This window comes from Mobula birostris, chromosome 10, assembly GCF_030028105.1.
Source record: "Mobula birostris isolate sMobBir1 chromosome 10, sMobBir1.hap1, whole genome shotgun sequence".
In the NCBI taxonomy this organism is placed as follows: Eukaryota; Metazoa; Chordata; class Chondrichthyes; order Myliobatiformes; family Myliobatidae; genus Mobula; species Mobula birostris.
This window is the reverse complement of record NC_092379.1, coordinates 34,515,756-34,537,071: the sequence shown is the minus strand read 5'-3', so window position 1 is coordinate 34,537,071 and position 21,316 is coordinate 34,515,756. Positions and strand designations below refer to the sequence as shown.

The window sequence follows — 21,316 nt, the reverse complement described above, 5'->3', positions numbered from 1 at the left end:
CAACTTCAGACTTGCCTTCATTCAGCTGTAGGAAGTTTTGTGCCATCCAACACTTTATGTCCTCAGGGCAGTTCATGAGGCTGGCTAGAGTTGACTGTTGTTTGGTTTCAAGGGGAGATAAAGCTGTGTGTCGTCAGCATAACAATGGAAGGAAATGTCATGTTTTTGAATGATTTGGCTGAAGGGAAGCATGTATACACATAGAGAAAAGAATGGGACCTAGGTTGGAACCTTGTGGGACCCCACAGGAAAAACTATCTGGAGAAGAGGAAAATTTGCCTATGTTGACAGTGCAGCTTCTATTTTTGAGGTAGGATGTATACCAGTTCACAGAAATGGAGGGAGTTTGGATGGAAAAACTTGATAAGATATTTTATTACACCCTCCCAGAAATTCCATTATGATAGTAACCTCCCTGTTTGCTGGAGAAATTGTGGAAATCAAAATGCAAACCATTATCATATTTTCTGGGATTGCCCTGTTATCAAAGACTATTGGAGTGGGATACACAATGTCCTACAAGACATTTTTAAATGTGAAATACCCTTAGAAAGTAAGACCATATATTTTGGGTATATACCTCAAGAATGGTTGAAAAGAGATAAATATTTAACGAATATACTGCTGGTGGCTGGTAAAAAGGGTCTTACCAGGAAATGGTTATCACAGGAGAGCCCAACATTAAACGCATGGTTGGAAATTACAATGGACATTTACAAAATGGAGAAGATAACGGCATCTGCTAATCGTAAGTTGGAACAACTTGATTCATTCTGGGAAAGGTGGTTTAACTACATAACACCTCATAAGCCTGACTTTATTCTCACAAATCAATGAATATGTTGTAAAAATAAAAGATCATTCCCTACTTGTACACAGTTTTCTCTTTTTGCTTGTTCTTTCTTTCCTCTCTTTCCTATAAGTATATACCTCAGATAAATATTATGTGGAGATTTGTGACAAATATGAATATATGATATATATGTACAGTGTCTGAAATACATCATATGGAAATGTTTGATGATGAACTTCAATAAAAAATAAATTACAAAAAAAAAGGAAGGGTATTCAGCATGGTGCATCACATTAAGACAGAATTCAGAAGGCAGCTGTCTCATAAAACACTTGTGAATCTGATGTCTTGCAAAATTAACAAATTCATTGATACCGACTGCTATGAGGTTGAGACTTCTGGCAAAATGCTCAAATCTGCCAAGTAAGCCACATCACAGTACAAGGAAAGTTTGCAAAAGAAATAGAAACGCTATTTGCATTGAGACTGCCAACAAAATACTCAACAAGGAATATATATATATGTGTGTGTGTGTGTGTGTGTGTGTGTGTGTGTGTGTGTGTGTGTGTGTGTGTGTGTATCTGTGTGTGTAAATAGTTTCAAATATGTAATCAAATATATTGCAACACACATCAAAGTTGCTGGTGAACACAGCAGGCCAAGCAGCATCTGTAGGAAGAGGTGCTGCTTGGCCTGCTGCGTTCATCAGCAACTTTGATGTGTGTTGCTTGAATTTCCAGCATCTGCAGAATTCCTGTTGTTTGCGTTTAAAAATCAAATATATTGTTTGTTCTTTCATAATCAAATGTCCTGTATATATACACCCTTGGAGATCGACTGGGGGAGGGGATATGGGGGTTGCAGGGAGCGGGGGTGGTGGTGCTACCTCCCTGAAATGAGTTTTTTCAGGGTGGGATGTCTACATGAGGCATAAGGAAACCGGTGTTTGCAGAATCCATTAATGGTATCTTGCTTACCCAGGAACCTCCATGCTTCATAATTCGCCGTCAATGACCCAACGATCAAATGCGCAGGCGCGTCGCAGTAAGTACAGAAATGCGCATGCGCATCGCGGATAAAAGGCTCTGGAGAATCGGCAGTAGGTAGGAGTGGGACTTCGGGTGGCGATTTTTCTTAAATTATAAAATTAACACCCGCTTGCGCACTGCGTTTGAGGGACAATTGCTGCGAGCTTCGCACACACCGTGGTCTGTCAAACCCGGTGTAGTGATGGTTTTTTTTTTCTGTCGGAGGCTACGACCCATAGTCGGGCCCCAGGTAGCTTTCTGCGTTGGGCGTAGGTGCTGGCGCCATTTCTGGGGCGCATGCGCATCGATGGGTAGCGATTACATGGGTATCTCCTTCGTGGGGATTTCTGGGTACGTAGGCAGCCATGGCTCTTTGCTGTCCTGTTTATAAGGCTTGTTTCGAAGCGCAGGGGGAAGGAATGGGAGCGCTTGTATCTGTCTTCTCCTACCGAGTTTCAGCTACCTAAATCCAAGGATTAGGAACTCGAAACAAAAATACAATTCTGTGTTAATCTCGGATGAAGAAGCTACTTCCAAACAATGCGAATGTCGTGAGGGAAAAAAGCCTTTCACCAGCTTTAGTTCTTGAGATAATCATCTTTGTCTTAGCTCCTCTTGTTCTCTCTGATATAATGATATCAACCATCTTTGTCCTGGGTAACAAGTGACCTGCAGCTTTCACATCACCAAAGTGCCACATTCCATTGAAAAACACTGCTGCCCTTCCCTTCAGTTTCACTGGCATTGCCATTGATTAGTTCACTGCCACAAGTCGCCGGAAGCAGAGGTCAGGTAGTTACAAAGTCTCCAGGATGTAATATCAGTCCAGATGAAAGGTCTTGGCCTGAAACATCGACTGTTTACTCTTTTCCATGGATGTTGCCTGGCCTGCTGAGTTCCTCCAGCATTTTGTGTGTGTTACTTTGATTTCCAGCATCTGCAGATTTTTCCTTAAATAGAAACATAGAAAATCTACAGCACAATACAGGCCCTTCAGCCCACAAAGTTGTGCCGAACATGTCCCTACCTTAGAAATTACTAGGCTTACCCATAGCCCTCTATTTTTCTAAGCTCCATGTACCTATCCAAAAGTCTCTTAAAAGACTCTGTCATATCTGCCTCCACCACCGATGCCGGCAGCCCATTCCACACACTCACCAGTCTCTGAGTAAAAAACTTACCCCTGACATTTCCTCTGTACCTACTCCCCAGCACGTTAAACCTGTGTCCTCTTGTGGCAAACATTTCAGCCCTGGGAAAAAGGCTCTGACTATTCACACGATCAATGTCTCTCATCATCTTATACAACTCTATCAGGTCACCTCTCATCCTCTGGTGCTCTTTTGTCGTGCTGTGGGTCATGAGCAGTACTTGAAACAATATTAATGGTGAGAGACAAACTGAGCCAATGTCACAGTTTGAAGGTGGGCAGAAAAGGCCCATTCTGATATAGTCAGAAATGTAGATAACTCAATGGTCAGTCTGGATGCCTGTGCTGTGCCCAGTTAGAAGATCAGGAGCAATTTCTCTAACTTGGGTTGAACCTCAGTAAAACAGTGTGATGTCAGAGCACACCACAGAGGCTAAAATGATCTCATCTGAACTGCAATCCTTCACTCATTGATGCCTTTTGTAAATCTTTTTACAGGTTAGAAACGGCAAAGAATTTGTCCATGGGAACATCAAACATCACAGCACATCACTTTTGCTGTCTCTGTCCAGATACTTCCTTTGAAATGCCAATATAAATGTTGTCGATCCTTGGAGAAGAAGAACTACCTCATCCCAGATGGGAAGGTGCTCTGTGTCTGAAATGAAGTTTTATGTTGTAACTCAGTGAAATCCACTGGAACCGGGGTGCTGAGAACACACCAGCACTTGTTCACTGGAGATCGGTTCTTCAACTGCATTGACACTGCAAGGGATTCACTGCATCTGACATCAGACTTGATGAATCACCTGAGAATTGGTAGTAGAGAGATATCAGTTACCTATTCTTTGTATGGGAGGGATCTACTCAGTCATTTGCCGAGAAGACACATCAGCAAGTTCACTCCATAGTGAGATTGTTCACCTGTTCTGACTACGGGAAGCAATTCATTCTGTCATCCAAGCTGAGGACACATCGGAAAATTCACACCGGTGAAAGCTGTTCACTTGTTCCATGTCCGGGAAGAGATTCACTCACTCATTCTACCCACAGACAGACCAGTAAGGTCACAAGGGAGAGGGACTGTTGCGTGTGTGGGAAGGGATCCCTCAGCCATCTGATCTGCTGACGCATTTCACACTGGGAACAGGCCGTACATCTGCTCAGATTGTGGGAAAGGATTCACTCACTAATTCCACCTACAGACACAGCAGTCTGTTCACACTGAGGAGATGCCATTCACCTGCTCAGACTGTGGGAAGGGGTTTCTTCACTCATCTCAACTGAAGGTACATCAGCGAGTTCACACTGGGGAGAGGCCGTTCACCTGCTCAGACTGTGGGAAGGGATTTCCTCATTCATCTCAGCTGAAGGTGCATCAGCGAGTTCACACTGGGGAGAGGCCATTCACCTGCTCAGACTGTGGGAAGGGATTCACTCAGTCATCCCACCTACAGAGACACCAGCAAGTTCACACTAAGGAGAGACCATTCACCTGTTCCGTGTGTGGGAAGGGATTCACTCAGTTATGCAACCTACATGCACACCAGTCAGTTCACACTGAGGAAAAACCATTCATCTGCTCAGACTGTGGGAAGGGATTCGCTCGGTCATCTCAGCTGAATGTACATCAGCGAGTTCATACTGGGGAAAGGCCATTCACCTGCTCAGACTGTGGGAAAGGTTTCTCTCGGTCATCTGACCTATTGGCACACCAGTCAGTTCACACTGGGGAGATGCCGTTCACCTGCTCGGAATGTGGGAAGGGATTTCCTCGGTCATTTCAACTGAAACTACACCAGCGAGTTCACACTGGGGAGAGGCCGTTCGCCTGCTCCGAATGTGGAAAGGCATTCAGTCAGTCATCTGACCTATTGGCACACCAGTCAGTTCACACTGGGGAGAGGCCGTTCACCTGCTCAGACTGTGGGAAGGGATTCACTCGCTCATCTGACCTATTGGCACACCAGTCAATTCACACTGGAGAGAGGCCATTCTCCTGCTCAGACTGTGGGAAAGGATTCTCCCGGTCATCTCACCTACAAATACACCAGCGAGTTCATACAGGGGAGAGGCCATTCACCTGCTCAGACTGTGGGAAGGGATTCACTCGGTCATCTCACCTGCAGACACACCAGTCAGTTCACACTGGAGAGAGACCATTCATCTGCTCAGAATGTGGGAAGGGATTCACTCGGTCATTTCAACTGAAGGTACATCAACGAGTTCACACTGGAGAGAGGCCGTTCACCTGCTCACACTGTGGTAAGGCATTCACTCAGTCATCCAGCCTGCAGATACACCGGCGAGTTCACACTGGGGAGAGGCCGTTCACCTGCTCTGAATGTGGGAAGGGATTCACTCAGTCATCCACCCTTGTGGCGCACTATCGAATTCACACTGGGGAGAAGCCGTTCACCTGCTCTGAGTGTGGGAAGGGATTCACTCATTCATCCAACCTTGTGATGCACTATAGAGTTCACACGGGGGCAACGTTTAAATAAGCTGCACGCTGGATATTTGACCATCACAGTTGCTCAATGGAGAAGCAACTTCAAAAGTGACTGCTGGTGTCGCACTCTGCAATTATTGCTGCTGCTATTCAACACACCCATTTCTGCACCTTGGCCACTGGGCATAAAACAAGTTTGTTCTGATAATGTTCACCTTCAGTGGGAGTGGAGTTTCTGGATCTGGATCTGTTCCACGATAGTCCTTTTAAATCCTTCCCTACTGTTCACTCCTAGCTATGATGATGCTCACCACTCTGTGGGTGAAGAATTTTAATTTTCCTTAATTTTCCTGCATGTCTTTCTGCGGACTGAAGAAGATGAGCTGACTGCATTTATGCCTGAAATGTTCTTCCTCCCTCAAATCTCTGCGCTGAGGTAAAATTACATTGGTAAAGAACCCCATTATTCCCTGCTCTCTTCAATGTTATAGGTCATTCTCAAAGCTTCTAAAGGGTGTATCTCACACTGCTGAGTTGTTAGGATACATCATTGTCCTCTAATGTCTGAAAGCATTAGTTGGGGAACCTTCAGCTGGATATTGAATGGAGCAGGGCCAGAAATCAGAGACGGGTCAGTGCAGGGCAGAGTTTTTGGGCATGTGATGAGGAGCGTGGAAACAGCCAGGGGGTGGGGGAAAAGGTGTGGCAATGAGAGATGGAGTAGCAACATTTGGAGGCTGACAGAGGCAAAAAACTTGGTTAATTTGGCTACTGACACACAATGCCTGTTAACAGTGAATATATTGCTTGTGGAAGCTTCCTGCATTCAACTGGCCACTGGGTTCTCATAAACATATTGACTGCATTGGTACCATTTGACAAAGGGGAGTCAATGCTTGCAAATGCTTTCAATAGCAATGTTCTTACCCAGAAATCTGAGCTTCAGAATGTACTATCACTGCGAATCGAGTGTGCAGGTGCCGAGAGTCCCAAGTTGTGTCACCCTGCCATAGGAATAGGAGCAGAATTAGGCCATTCAGCCCATCGAGTCTGCTCCATCATTCCATCGTAGCTGATCCTGGATCCCACTCAACCCCATACACCTGCCTTCTTGCCATATCCCTTGATGTCCTGACAATCAGGAAACGATCAACTTCCATCTTAAATATACCCACAGAATTGGCTTCAACCACATTCTGTGGCGGAGCATTCCACAGATTCACTACCCTGGCTAAAAAAAAATTACTCATTACCTCAGTTCTAAAAGGTTGAGGCTGTGCATTCTAGTTCTGGATACCTCCACCATAAGAAACATCCACCCTATTAAGTCCTCAACATTTGGTAGGTTTCAATGAAATCCTCACGCATTCTTCTAAATTCCAGTCAGTATAGGACCAAAGATGCCAAACACTCCTCATATGTTAACCTCTTTCCCAGAATCATCCTTGTGAACCTCCTTCGGACTTGCTCCAATGACAACACATTCTTCTGAGATATGGGGCCCAAAACTGTTGACAATACTCCGAGTGTGGCCTGACTAGTGTCTTAGACTCAGCATTGTCTCCTTGCTTTTATATTCTCTTCCTCTTGAAATAAATGCCAACGTTGCATTTGCCTCCTTACCACAGACTCAACCTGTAAGTTAACCTTTTGGGAGTTTTGCACAATGATGACTCCTAAGACCCTCTGCACCTTTGATGTTTGAACCTTCTCCCCATTTAGACAATAGTCCACACTATTTTTCCTTTTACTAAAATGCATTATCTTACATTTCCAAACACTATATTCCATCTGCCAGTTTTTACCCATTCTTCCAATTTGTCTAAGTCCTGCTGCAATTGCATTGCTTCACAGCACTACCTACCCATCCACCTATCTTTGTATCATCCACAAACTTTGCCAGAAAGCCATTAATTCTATTATCCAACTCATTGACAAACAATGTGAAAACTAGGGGTCCCAATACTGACCCATGAGGAACACCACTAGTCACCAGCAGCCAACAAGAAATTCCCATTTGCTGCCTCCTGCCTGTCAGCCATTCCTCTATCAATGCCAGTATCTTTCCTGTAACACAGTAGGAAAGTCCAGGTAAATGATATCCACTGCCTCTCCTTTGTCCACCCTGCTTGTTACTTCCTCGAAGAACTCTAACGGATTTGTCAGGCAGGATTTCCCTTTACCATGCTGACTTTGACTTATTTTACCATTAGTCTGCAAGTACCTTGAAACCTCGTCCTTGATAATAGACTCCAGCACTTTCCCAACCACTGAGGTTTGGCTAACTGGCCTGTAATTTCCTTTCTTTTGCCTTCCTGCCTTCTTAAAGAGTGGAGTGACATTTGCAATCTTCCAGTCCTCAATCAAGTGCCAGAATCAAGAGATTCTTGAAAGATCATAACCATGGCATCTTTTATCTCTTCAGGGACCTCTCTCAGGACTCTGGGATGTAGTCCATCTGGTCCAGGTGACTTATCCACTTTAAGTTTGCCTAGCATGTTTTCCTTTGTAATAGCAATGGCACTCACTCCTACTCCCTGATATTCACGTACCCTGGCTCACTGCTAGTGTCTTCCACAATAAAGAAAGATGCAAAGTATCCATTGTTCACCTGCCATTTCTTTGTTCCCCATTACTACCTCACCAGCATCATTTCCCGGTGGTCTGATACCAACTCTCACCACCCTTTTACTCTTTATATAACTGAAAAAAATTCTGGGCTTCCTGCTTTATATTATTGGCTAGTCTGCCCTCATATTTCACCTTTTCTTAAAACTTCTTTTAGTTTCCTTTTGTTGGATTTTAAAAGCTTCCCAATCATCCAACCTCCCATGCACTTTGCTATATTATATGCCCTTCCCTTGGCTTTTATGAAGTCCTTAATTTACTTGTCAGCCACGGTTGCCCACCCCTGCCATTTGAGAACTACTTGTTCTGTGGGACATATCTATCCTGCATCTTGTGAGCTATTCCCAGAAACTTCAGCCTCCTCTGCTGTGCCATCTTTCCTGCCAGTATCCCCCTGCAATCCACCTGGGCAAGCTCCTGTCATGCCTCTGTAAATCCCTTTATTCCATTGTGATATTGGCACGTGTGACTTGAGAGAGAGAGGCTTCTCCCTCTTAAATTGTAGTATGAATTCAACCATATTATGATCACTATCTCCTAAGGGTTCCTTTACACTAAGCTCCCGTATATAGACAATAGACAGTAGGTGCAGAAGTAGACCATTCGGCCTTTTGAGCCTGCACCGCCATTCTGAGATCATGGCTGATCATCTACTATCAATACCCGGTTCCTGCCTTGTCCCCATAATCCTTGATTCCCCTATCCATAAGATACCTATCTAGCTCCTTCTTGAAAGCATCCAGAGAATTGGCCTCCATTGCCTTCTGAGGCAGCGCGTTCCACACCTCCACAACTCTCTGGGAGAAGTTGTTCCTCCTCAACTTTGTCCTAAATGACCTACCCCTTATTCTTAAACCATGCCCTGTGGTACTGGACTCTCCCAGCATCTGGAACATATTTCCTGCCTCTATCTTGTCCAATCCCTTAATAATCTTATATGTCTCAATCAGATCCCCCCTCAATCTCCTTAATTCCAGCGGGTACAAGCCCAGTCTCTCTAACCTCTCTGCGTAAGACAGTCCGGACATCCCAGGAATTAACCTAGTGAACCTACGCTGCACCTCCTCCACAGCCAGGATGTCCTTCCTTAACCCTGGAGACCAAAACTGCACACAATACTCCAGGTGTGGTCTCACCAGGGCCCTGTACAAATGCAAAAGGATTTCCTTGCTCTTGTACTCAATTCCCTTTGTAATAAAGGCCAACATTCCACTAGCCTTCTTCACTGCCTGCTGCACTTGCTCATTCACCTTCAGAGACTGGTGAACAAGTACTCCTAGATCTCTTTGTATTTCTCCCTTACCTAACTCCACACCGTTCAGATAATAATCTGCCTTCCTGTTCTTGCTCCCAAAGTGAATAACCTCACACTTATTCACATTAAACGCCATCTGCCAAGTTTCTGCCCACTCACCCGGCCTATCCCAAGTCACCTTGAATTCTCCTAACATCCTCATCACATGTCACACTGCCACCCAGCTTAGTATCATCAGCAAACTTGCTGATGTTATTCACAATGCCTTCCTCTAAATCATTGACGTAAATCGTAAACAGCTGTGGTCCCAATACTGAGCCCTGTGGCACCCCACTAGTCACCACCTGCCATTCCGAGGAACACCCATTCACTGCTACCCTTTGCTTTCTATCTGCCAACCAGTTTTCTATCCATGTCAATATCCTCCCCCCAATGCCATGAGCTCTGATTTTACCCACCAATCTCCTATGTGGTACCTTATCAAATGCCTTCTGAAAGTCAAGGTACACCACATCCCCTGGATCTCCCGCATCTATCTTCCTGGTTACATCCTCGAAAAACTCCAATAGATTAGTCAAGCATGATTTGCCCTTGGTAAATCCATGCTGGCTCGGCCCAATCTTATCACTGCTATCAAGATATGCCGCTATTTCATCTTTAATAATGGACTCTAGCATCTTCCCCACTACTGATGTTAGGCTAACAGGGCAATAGTTCTCCGTTTTCTCCCTCCCTCCTTTCTTAAAAAGTGGGATAACATTAGCCATTCGCCAATCCTCAGGAACTGATCCTGAATCTAAGGAACATTGGAAAATGATCACCAATGCATCCGCAATTTCCAGAGCCACCTCCTTTAGTACCCTAGGATGCAGACCATCTGGACCTGGGGATTTGTTAGTCTTCAGTCCCATCAGTCTACTCATCACTGTTTCCTTCCTAATGTCAATCTGTTTCAGTTCCTCTGTTACCCTATGTCCTTGGCCCATCCATACATCTGGGAGATTGCTTGTGTCTTCCCTAGTGAAAACAGATCCAAAGTACTTATTAATTTCGTCTGCCATTTCTCTGTTTCCCATAACAATTTCTCCCAATTCATTCTTCAAGGGCCCAACATTGTTCCTAACTATCTTCCTTCTCTTCACATACCTAAAAAAACTTCTGCTATCCTCCTTTATATTCCTAGCTAGCTTGCGTTCATACCTCATTTTTTCTCCCCGCATTGCCTTTTTAGTTAAGTTCTGTTGCTCCTTAAAAATTTCCCAATCATCTGTCTTCCCACTCACCTTAGCTCTTTTATATTTCTTCTTTTTTAATGCTATGCTATCTCTGACTTCCTTTGTCAACCACTGTGGCCACTTTCCCCCCTTTGAATCCTTCCTTCTCCGGGGGATGAACTGATTTTGCACCTTGTGCATTATTCCCAAGAATACCTGCCATTTCTGTTCCACTGTCTTTTCTGCTAGGATATCCGACCAGTCAATTTTGGCCAGCTCCTCCCTCATGGCTCCATAGTCTCCTTTGTTCAACTGCAATACTGACAGTTCTGATCTGCCCTTATCCCTCTCAACTTGCGGATAAAAACTTATCATATTATGGTCACTACCTCCTAATGGCTCCTTTACTTCGAGATCACTTATCAAATCATGCGTCAGTGGACAAAAGGATCCACACATCAGTGTGATGGACCTCCTAGCACAGCTGAGATCTTGCTATCAAAACCTTAGGAATTGGGACTCAGATGAAAGATAATAGTTCTGAGTTTACCTTGCATGCAGAACTCATATTTATCCTTCAGATAAATAGATACACAATTTTCTCCCATTTGAAATGGAACATAGCAATCAGGTCTGTTGTTCAGAAACAGCTGATGTCCGTACCTCAGTAGATAACTAGAATAGTTAAAACTAAGGCCTAAAAGAAGAACTGCGTTCAGCACCTAATGAGGAAGTGGAGGGATGGGTTAGTAGGTTTGCTGATGACACAAAGGTTGGAGGTGTTGTGGATAGTGTGGAGGGCTGTCAGAGGTTACAGCGGGAATTTGATGGGATGCAAAACCGGGCTGAGAAGTGGCAGATGGAGTTCAACCCAGACAGGTGTGAAGTGACACACATCAAAGTTGCTGGTGAACGCAGCAGGCCAGACAGCATCTCCAGGAAGAGGTACAGTCGACGTTTTGGGCTGAGACCCTTCGTCAGGACTAACTGAAGGAAGAGTTAGTAAGAGATTTGAAAGTGGGAGGAGGAGATCCAAAATGATAGGAGAAGACAGGAGGGGGAGGGATGGAGCCAAGAGCTGGGAAGTTGATTGGCAAAAGGGATATGAGAGGATCATGGGACAGGAGGCCCAGGGAGAAGGAAAAGGGGGAGGGGGGAACCCAGAGGATGGGCAAGGGGTATAGTCAGAGGGAGAAAAAGGAGAGAGAGAGAAAGAATGTGTGTATAGAAATAAATAACGGATGGGGTACGAGGGGGAGGTGGGGCATTAGCGGAAGTTAGAGAAGTCAATGTTCATGCCATCAGGTTGGAGGCTACCCAGACGGAATATAAGGTGTTGTTCCTCCAACCTGAGTGTGGCTTCACCTTTACAGTAGAGGAGGCCATGGATAGTGTGAAGCGGTTCATTTTGGTAGGTCAAATATGATGGCAGAATATAGTATTAATGGTAAGACTCTTGGCAGTGTGGAGGATCAGAGGGATCTTGGGGTCCGAGTCCATAGGACGCTCAAAGCAGCTGCACGGGTTGACTCTGTGGTTAAGAAGGCATACGGTGCATTGGCCTTCATCAATTGTGGAATTGAATTTAGGAGCCGAGAGGTAATATTGCAGCTATTTCGGACCCTGTTCAGACCCCATTTGGAGTACTGTGCTCAGTTCTGGTCGCCTCACTACTGAAAGGATGTGGAAGCCATAGAAGGGGTGCAGAGGAGATTTACAAGGATGTTGCCTGGATTGGGGAGCATGCCTTATGAGAATAGGTTGAGTGAACTCGGCCTTTTCTCCTTGGGAGCGACGGAGGATGAGAGGTGCCCTGAGAAAGGTGTATAGATGATGAGAGGCATTGATTGTGTGGATAGTCAGAGGCTTTTTCCTCGGGCTGAAATGGTTGCCTCAAGAGGACATAGGTTTAAGGTGCTGGAGAGTAGGTACAGAGGAGATGTCAGGTGTAAGTTTTCTACTCAGAGAGTGCTGAGTGCATGGAATGGGCTGCAGCGGCAGTGGTGAAGGCGGATACGATAGGGCCTTTTAAGAGACTTTTGGATAGGTACATGGAGCTTAGAATAATAGAGGGCTATAGGTAGGCCTAGTAATTTCTAAGGTAGGGACATGTTCGGCACAACTTTGTGAGCCGAAGTTCCTGTATTGTGCTGTAGGTTTTCTATGTTTCCATGAGTTAAAATGTCAATTAGAGCTGAAAGGGGAAAATGCAAACTCCTTCCTTCACTTTGGTTCTTTAGCAAAACACTTTTGCTGAATGTCATCTAGTTCTGGATCCTTCTGCCAAGCGAGACTTTTGTTTCACCTATTCTCTCTGGTTGTATAATGATAATTGACCCCTCTGTCTTGTGTAACAAGTGACCTGTAATTGATGATCCTTGGAAAAGTGGGCATATCTCATCCCAGCTTGAAACGTGTATCTGCTTTGTGTCTGAAATGAAGTTTTCTCTCACAACTATTCAATGAAACCCATTGGATCCCTGAGAACACTCCAGCATAACTTCATCAGTGATCAGACACTTAACTCCTTGAAGCACTGGGGTAGGAAATTCTTTATGTCATCTTACCTGATGATGTACTAGAGAGTTAATAGCAAGGAAAAATAATTCATCTGTTCAGATTGTGGGAAGGGGTTCAGTGTTCATCCAGCCTGCAGACATACAGTGAGTTCACAGTGGGAAAAAGTTTGTTCACCTGCTCTGTGTGGGAAGGGATGTAATTCAGTATTTCGTCTAGCAGAATCACCAGCGAGTTCATGCTGCGGAGAGGCTATTCTATTGCTAGTTGTGTGGCTGGGCATAAACTGAATCATCCTACCTGAAGGTATATCTAGAAGTTCACACCACCGAGAGAGAGTACGCTGCTGTGACTGCGGGAGGGGGTTAATTTGGTTGTCCAACCTGAAGACACTTCAGAGAGTTCAGACTGGAGGGAAGCTATGATCCTGCTCCATCTGTAGGATGGGATTCACTCAGTTATCTGAGCTGTTGACACATCAGAGTTTACAATGGGAAGAAGCTGTTTGGCTGCTCTTTGTGTGACAGAGTTTCCTTACTTTTCCCACATGCAGATACACTAGCAAGTTCAAAATGGGGCATGACTGTTTATCTACTCCGTCTATGGGAAGCGACTCACTCAGTCCTCTGTTGATATGCACTGGGGAGAGACCGTACTCCTGCTCAGACTGTGGGAACAGATTCACACAGTTATGTCACAGCATGAGGCAGCGAGTTCACACTGAGAGGCTGCACACCTGTCCTTTGTGAGCAAACAGCTTTGCTCAATCATCCCACCTGCTCTAACACCAACAAATTGAGTTTAAAGAACTCTATGTTAAATATTTAACCATCACGTTCAGTGAATCCATTTGCAAGTTCAAGAGTGACTGTTGGTGCCAGTTATTGCTGCTGTTCATCACACCTGGAACTGAACCCTGGTCACTGAGCACAGGAGGGATTTGTTTTCATGACGTGAGCCTTAATTGGACTGGAGTTTAATATTGTGGTTCTGTCATGAATAAATAATTTATATTTTAAACCTCATTCTTTAAATCAGTTCTTTCTGTTGTTTTTAAATTGCATGTAAATCTAAACAAAACTGTGCACAATTTACATGCAAATTGCTGGAGATAGCATATATGGAGTTTGACCTTTTGATCTGAGACCCTTCATCACCTGCTGTCTGGGTTTCCTTGTTCTCCCACTTCACCTCAGCCTCTTGGTTACACTTCTTGCCAGTCCATGCCTCACATTTCATATTTCTTCCCAGCCCTTTCTTCAGGTTGCTTATTTTCCTCTCCCCCACATCTCTGGATGCCCCCCAAGTTCCTGCCTCTGGGCTGCCCCCATTCTTTCTCACCCATCCTCGATTCACTAGATTGCTCAGTTCCAGCATCCCCCATCTATTGGTCTACCCATTTGCCCACTGAATTTGGGACTCCCCAACCACTTCACCACTGCCTTCATCTCTTCGACCACTGGGTTACCCTACCACTTTTAAATCCATGTTTACCCCTGACTGTGGGTCACCCCTCCCCTATCCCCTCAGCCTTTTAATCGGTCACCCCACTCCCACTCAGTGTTACCCTCTTCACCCCTCCTCCTCTTGGCTCCATCCTGTATCCCACAGCCATATCCTTCAAGCTCTTTTTGGATTGTCACCTCCCTATCCTTTGGTACCCTGCTTCCCACCCCTAACTCACAGTTGCCCTCTCCCTCCTGACCCACTGCATTTGGATTGCTGCATTCTTCCCCCACCTTTGTGTTGGCCTCTTCCCCAATGTCGCTGGGTCACGTCTTTTCTCCCCTGTCTCCAAGTCTCCCTCCTTCCACAGTCTCTGGGATGGCCCCTTCACCCCATCCCATTTCCCCACATTCACTCCATGTTCTCTGCACTCCCTCCTTGTCTCCAGGTAACCCCTTCCCACTGACAATGGAATGTCCCCTTCCTCCTCCTATTAACCCGAATGCCATCTTTGGACACTGAATCCCTTCCCATCTTAGGAAAGGACCACTCCCACTGGTTTTTTTTGGAACCTCATTCTCTCTTGAGACTACCAAGCACCTTCCTTTTCCAGGATGCAACCCCCTCCCCATCTCTGGGACATTACCATCACTGCTTCCCTGCGTCTCTGTATTTGTCCTTTTCTTTCTCCCCTGCCCGTCTCTGGGACATCCCTTTCTTCCTCCGATCCATGCCTGTGATGCCTATTTCCTCTCCCTTCAGCACCCCCTCCCACCCACCATTTGTATTTCACCCAACCTATAATCATCTTCCACCATTCATAATACCTGGCCGGGGGCGCCCCCATCCCTATACATCATTACTTTCCACATACTGTATGTAGAAGCCCCATTTCCCACCGCTCCTACTAGTTCCCCATTCTCTGTGACGTACCATTCCCTCATCATCCTACCCTTGAATACCTCCTTACTCACCCCCTTCTCCTGTCTCTGGCTTCAATCACCTGCATTCCCCTCCCCCACTCCCTTTCTACCATCTCTGGATCACTATCTCACCTTTCCTCCAACTAGGGTCCCATCTCTGGGTTGCCCCTGCACCCTCGCCTGTGGTACATAGCTTTCCATCTTCACTTTATCTCTTGTGGCCCTCTATCTATGGGATGCCCACTCCCACTCTTCCCAGTATCTGGGACACCCTGCCTACACTCATTCCTCCAACTCTGGGAAGTCCTATTACCCAGACTATACCACATCTCAGCACACCATCCTCACACCCTCGCCCCCACTGCTGAGATGCCCATCCAGTCGTTTCTGGGTCGTCCCCTACCCCTTCATCCGTCTGCTTTCCCCCCTCCTCAGCATGTTCCCTCAACCCCATTTTCCTCTTCCACATTTCCAACCCATCTACCTCCAACTCTGATGCAGCATTTCTCCTCTGCCCCCTGTCTTTAGGACACCCCTTTCTCCCCACTGTTCTCTGTGATGCTCCATTCCACCTCCATCTGTGGGGTGCCCCTTTCTCTCTCCCCACTCCATTTCTTGATTTCCCCCTTCTCTCACCTCCAACACCCATCTCTATGATCCCTCATTCCATCCTCCTTATCCATCCTTTTCACTCTCAGTCTCTGTCATGCCCCTACCTTGTGTGAGATGACCACTTCACCATCACACTTCATTCCCCTGTCTCTTCAATGCCCACACCAAATCAGCTGCCCTATTTCTGGGATGCTATCTTCCCACCTCAGCCCTGTCCTCAGGGACGCCCACTTTCCACAACACTATAATCCCCTGTTCCCCCTTCGTTCTGTACACTCATCTATGTTACACCTCTTTCTCCTTCCTGTCTGAGAAGATCCCACCCTACAGTCCCTGTGATGTTCCCTTCCTCCTCTAAAACCTCGCATCTCTGAACACTGTGTACGTCTCCTGTTTCTAGCACATCCCCTAAACCCCCTCCATTCCTGGGATGCACATTCCCACTTTCCCTGTACCCAATGTCGACTGGCAAGTCTTCTTCCCCTTAATTACCTCCACACTAATATGCACACACATGCATGCATACCCCAACATATCGACACTCGTACACATACACAATCAAGCATGTACAACCACCTGCCACATGTGAACATGCCAACATACACACAGGCGTAAACTTACACAGATGTTGGTGCAGCCTCTCACAACACTCTTAAGTCTGATGGCGTTTCTGACCTCAGAGCTGGTTAACTAGGGAAACTTTCCTGAACACATTTGACAAACTTTATCTCACCCAGTCCCTTGACAATATGGGAGTCCCTGTCAATATATGGAAAGTTAAAATTACCTACCATCACAACCTGATGTTTTTGCAACTGTCTGCTAACATCTACATATTTCTAAAGGGGCTGGTGAGCAGCCAGAAGTCTTGTTACATATTGGCACCAATGACACAAGTAGGAAAAGCGAGAAGGTCCTCAGGAGAGAATTTAGGGAGGTAGAAAGATGCAAAGTAAGACCTCCAGGGTAGCAATCTTTGGATTGCTGCCTGGGTCACGCGCAAGTGAGGGTCAGAATAAAATGATTTCACAGATGAATGTGTCACTTGAGAAAATGGTAATGGGGGCAAGTTTTCATATTTCTGAATTATTGGGATGTCTACTGGGGAAGGCATGACCCGTACAAAGAAGATGGGTTGCATCTGATCTCGAGGAGGACCAATATAATTGCAGGCAGGTTTGCTAGAGCTGTTGGGAGACCTCAACAGCTCTAACAAACTAGGGTTTCCCAACATTTTTTAATGCTGTGGACAAATACCATAAAGCAAGGGATCCATAGACCCCAGATTGGGAACCCCTGGGTTTACACTGATTTGGCAGGGTGATGGGGACTAGAAACCATGAATTGTGTTCTTTTTTTTTCTCTTGTGCATTGGGTATTGGTCTTTTATTTTTATTTTTATTCTTTTTTTCTTTAAGTGGGTTATTTTGGGTTTCTTCCTCTGTGACTACCTGTGAACAAACAAATCTCAAGGTTGTGTAATTTATACATTCTTTGACAATAAATGTACTTGAATCCTGATTATATGGTTATTTAAATTTTTAAATTATTAATTGTACTCTGTTGCTGCTGCAAAACAACAGGTTTCATTACATTTGTCAGTGCTATTAAACCTTATTCTGGTCTTTTACCACAACCATTCCACTGTCTGCTCTGGCACTCTGATTCCCATCCCCTTGCAACTCTAGTTTAACCCCTCCCTCCACCTTACATCACTAGCACAACTTCCCACTAGGATATTAGTCCCCCTTAGTTCAGGTGCAAATCATCCTGTCTATACAGGTTGCACCTTCTCTGATAGAACCCAATGATCCAAAAATCTGTAGTTCTTCCTCCTTTCACCGTCTCCTTAGGGTTGTTATAGCCAGGGGTGGTTATGGGGACAGGTTCTCCATACCTTTTAGATGCTCCCAAAGGCATTCACCTCAAATAGTCTCTGACAACCAAGTCCAGCTCCTGACCTTCACGTACAGCTTAGCTATTAAGTCTGGCGGAACCCTTTCTACTGAGGCAAAGGTAGGTTACTGGTGCCTTAAAATCAGCTGACTTGGCAGATGGCACTTGTCAGCTGTGGTTGGCAGCTCATCTAGGAAAAGGAAAACTCTGATCTCAAACCTCCGCTGCCTTGATAAGGGCCCAAACCTTCTCACAATTCTCCAAGTGAGGCCTCACCAGAGCTTTAAAAAGTCTCAACATTAAATCCTTGCTTTTATATTCTCGTCCTCTTGAATTGATTACCTCACACAGACTTACCTGCAAATTAATCTTCAGGGAATCCTGTACAAGGACCCCCCATGTACTTCTGTGCCTCCATGCTTTTTATTTTCTCTGCATTTAGAAAATAGTCAACCCTTTCATTTCTTCTACTGAAGTGCAAGACCATACATTTCCCGACACAGTAATTTAGAATTTTCACCTTTGCCCATTCTCCTAATCTTCATATTGCTGCAAGCTTTGCAACAAAGTCATCAATCCAATCATACAAATAATTAACATATAACGTAAAAATAATTGGTCACAATATAGACCCTGTGGAACACCACTAGTCACCGCCAGCCAAACAGCCTTTCTATTTCCTGTCCCTCCACCCGTCTTCGTATCGTTCACAAACTTTGTATCAAAGCCATCAATTCCATCATCCAATTCATTGACATACGATGTTAAAAGAAGTAGTCCCAACAAAGAGCCCTACAGAACACCACTAGTCACCGGCAGCCAATCAGAAAAGGCTCCCTTTATTCAACCAACACACATCAAAGTTGCTGGTGAATGCAGCAGGCCAGGCAGCATCTCTAGGAAGAGGTACAGTTGACGTTTCAGGCCGAGACCCTTCGTCAGGACTAACTGAAGGAAGAGTGAGTAAGAGATTTGAAAGTGGGAGGGGGAGGGGGAGATCCAAAATGATAGGAGAAGACAGGAGGGGGAGAGATGGATCCAAGAGCTGGACAAGTGATTGGCAAAAGGGATATGAGAGGATCATGGGACAGGAGGTCTGGGGAGAAAGACAAGGGGGGGGAACCAGAGGATGGGCAAGGGGTATAGTCAGAGGGACAGAGGGAGAAAAAGGAGAGTGAGAGAAAGAATGTGTGTATAAAAATAAATAACAGATGGGGTACGAGGGGGAGGTGGGACATTAGCAGAAGCTGGAGAAGTCAATGTTCATGCCATCAGGTTGGAGGCTACCCAGACGGAATATAAGGTGTTGTTCCTCCAACCTGAGTGTGGCTTCATCTTTACAGTAGAGGAGGCCGTGGATAGACATGTCAGAATGGGAATGGGAATGGGATGTGGAATTAAAATGTGTGGCCACTGGGAGATCCTGCTCTCTCTGGTGGACAGAGCGTAGGTGTTCAGCAAAGCGGTCTCCCAGTCTGCAGTGGGTCTCGCCAATATATAGAAGGCCACATCGGGAGCACCGGACGCAGTATATCACCCCAGCCAACTCACAGGTGAAGTGTCGCCTCACCTGGAAGGACTGTCTGAGGCCCTGAATGGTGGTAGGGGAGGAAGTGTAAGGGCATGTGTAGCACTTGTTCCGCTTACAAGGATAAGTGCCAGGAGCGAGATCAGTGAGGAGGGATGGGGGGGACGAATGGACAAGGGAGTCGCGTAGGGAGCGATCCCTGCAGAAAGCAGAGGGGGGGGAGGGAAAGATGTGCTTAGTGGTGGAATCCCGTTGGAGGTGGCGGAAGTTACGGAGAATAATATGTTGGACCCGGAGGCTGGTGGGGTGGTAGGTGAGGACAAGGGGATCCCTATTCCTAGTGGGGTGGTGGGAGGATGGAGTGAGAGCAGATGTGTGTGAAATGGGGGAGATGCATTTGAGAGCAGAGTTGATAGTGGAGGAAGGGAAGCCCCTTTCTTTAAAAAAGAAGGACATCTCCCTCGTCCTGGAATGAAAAGCCTCATCCTGAGAGCAGATGTGGCAGAGACGGAGGAATTGCGAGAAGGGGATGGCATTTTTGCAAGAGACAGGGTGAGAAGAGGAATAGTCCAGATAGCTGTGAGAGACAGTAGGCTTATAGTAGACATCAGTGGATAAGCTGTCTCCAGAGACAGAGACAGAAAGATCTAGAAAGGGGAGGTCCGTGTCGGAAATGGATCAGGTAAACTTGAGGGCATGGTGAAAGTTGGAGGCAAAGTTAATAAAGTCAACGAGCTCAGCATGCGTGCAGGAAGCAGCGCCAATGCAGTTGTCGATGTAGGGAAATGACAGCACAATACGAACCTACAGTTCAGTTACTGCGGCTACAGTTCAGCTCCAGCCGGTTCACGTGGGACTTCACACTGGCTGCCGTGGCCCAACCACTCCTGGGGGCGGATTTTCTGCTGGTCGACCTGCAAGGGAAGCGATTAGTCCATGCCAAGACTTTTCAAATGTTCTCCCTGGGTGAAGCAAAGTTGCCAGCCCCACATCTGGACTCCATCACGCTGTCCGACGACGAATTCACCAGGGTCCTGGCAGCTTTCCCATCAGTTCACCGCAGTTCACGGCAGCCATGCCCAGACACGGAGTACAGCACCACATCCCGACTCAGGGACCACCCCTCCACGCCCGTGCTCGAAGGCTTCCCCCGGACAAGCTCCGACTGGCGAAGGAGAAGTTCAAGAAGTTGGAGGAATTGGGGATCATACGACGGTCCGACAGCCCATGGGCCTCCCCCCTGCACATGGTGCCCAAGGCAACGGGGGGCTGGAGACCATGCGGTGACTACCGCAGACTAAACGAGGCTACAACGCCAGACCGCTACCCTGTGCCGCACGTTCAAGACTTCGCAGCAAACCTACCCAGCGCAAGGATCTTTTCCAAGGTAGACCTCGTCCGGGGATACCAGCAAATCCCGGTACATCCGGACGACATCCCCAAAACAGCACTCATCACCCCGTTCGGACTTTTCGAATTCCTCCGAACGCCGTTCGGTCTAAAGAATGCCGCACAGACGGTCCAGCGGCTAATGGGCGCGGTGGGACGCGACCTGGACTTTGCATTCATCTATCTGGACGACATCCTCATAGCCAGCAGTAGTCGTCAGGAGCATCTGTCCCACCTCCGCCAGCTCTACTCCCGCCTGAGCGAATTCGGCCTTACAATCAACCCAGCCAAACGCCAATTCGGACTCGACACCGTCGACTTCCTGGGCCACAGGATTACTAAAGACGGGGCAACCCCGCTGCCCCCCAAGGTAGACGCGGTCCACCACTTCCCCCGACCCAACACAATCAAAGGCCTGCAGGAATTCGTGGGTATGGTGAATTTCTACCACCGTTTCCTCCCCCCGCCCCCCTCCCCCCTCCCCC

At 46.4% G+C, this 21,316-nt stretch overlaps 1 protein-coding gene across 2 annotated transcripts; it reads left to right on the top strand.

Annotated features, from left to right (window-relative positions):
• Positions 1–1,863: 1,863 nt before the first annotated feature.
• On the top strand, positions 1,864–17,539 carry LOC140203951 (uncharacterized). Of its 2 annotated transcripts, XR_011887460.1 has the most exons (3): positions 1,864–1,896; positions 3,470–5,859; positions 13,591–17,539. XR_011887460.1 is itself a non-coding variant. In XM_072270146.1 (2 exons), the coding sequence occupies exon 2, from the start codon at positions 4,204–4,206 to the stop codon at positions 5,473–5,475; it is 1,272 nt and encodes a 423-aa protein (XP_072126247.1). In that variant the 5' UTR covers positions 1,864–1,896; positions 3,470–4,203; the 3' UTR covers positions 5,476–11,651. The 2 variants fall into 2 exon arrangements, 1 of the variants encoding a protein (XP_072126247.1); XM_072270146.1 differs by lacking the exon at positions 13,591–17,539 and having other exon boundaries at positions 3,470–11,651.
• Positions 17,540–21,316: the final 3,777 nt, after the last annotated feature.

Bases quoted from the DNA above. Each gene is read 5' to 3' on its own strand.
- LOC140203951 (XM_072270146.1), top strand. From the start codon at position 4,204: ATGCCATTCACCTGCTCAGACTGTGGGAAGGGGTTTCTTCACTCATCT.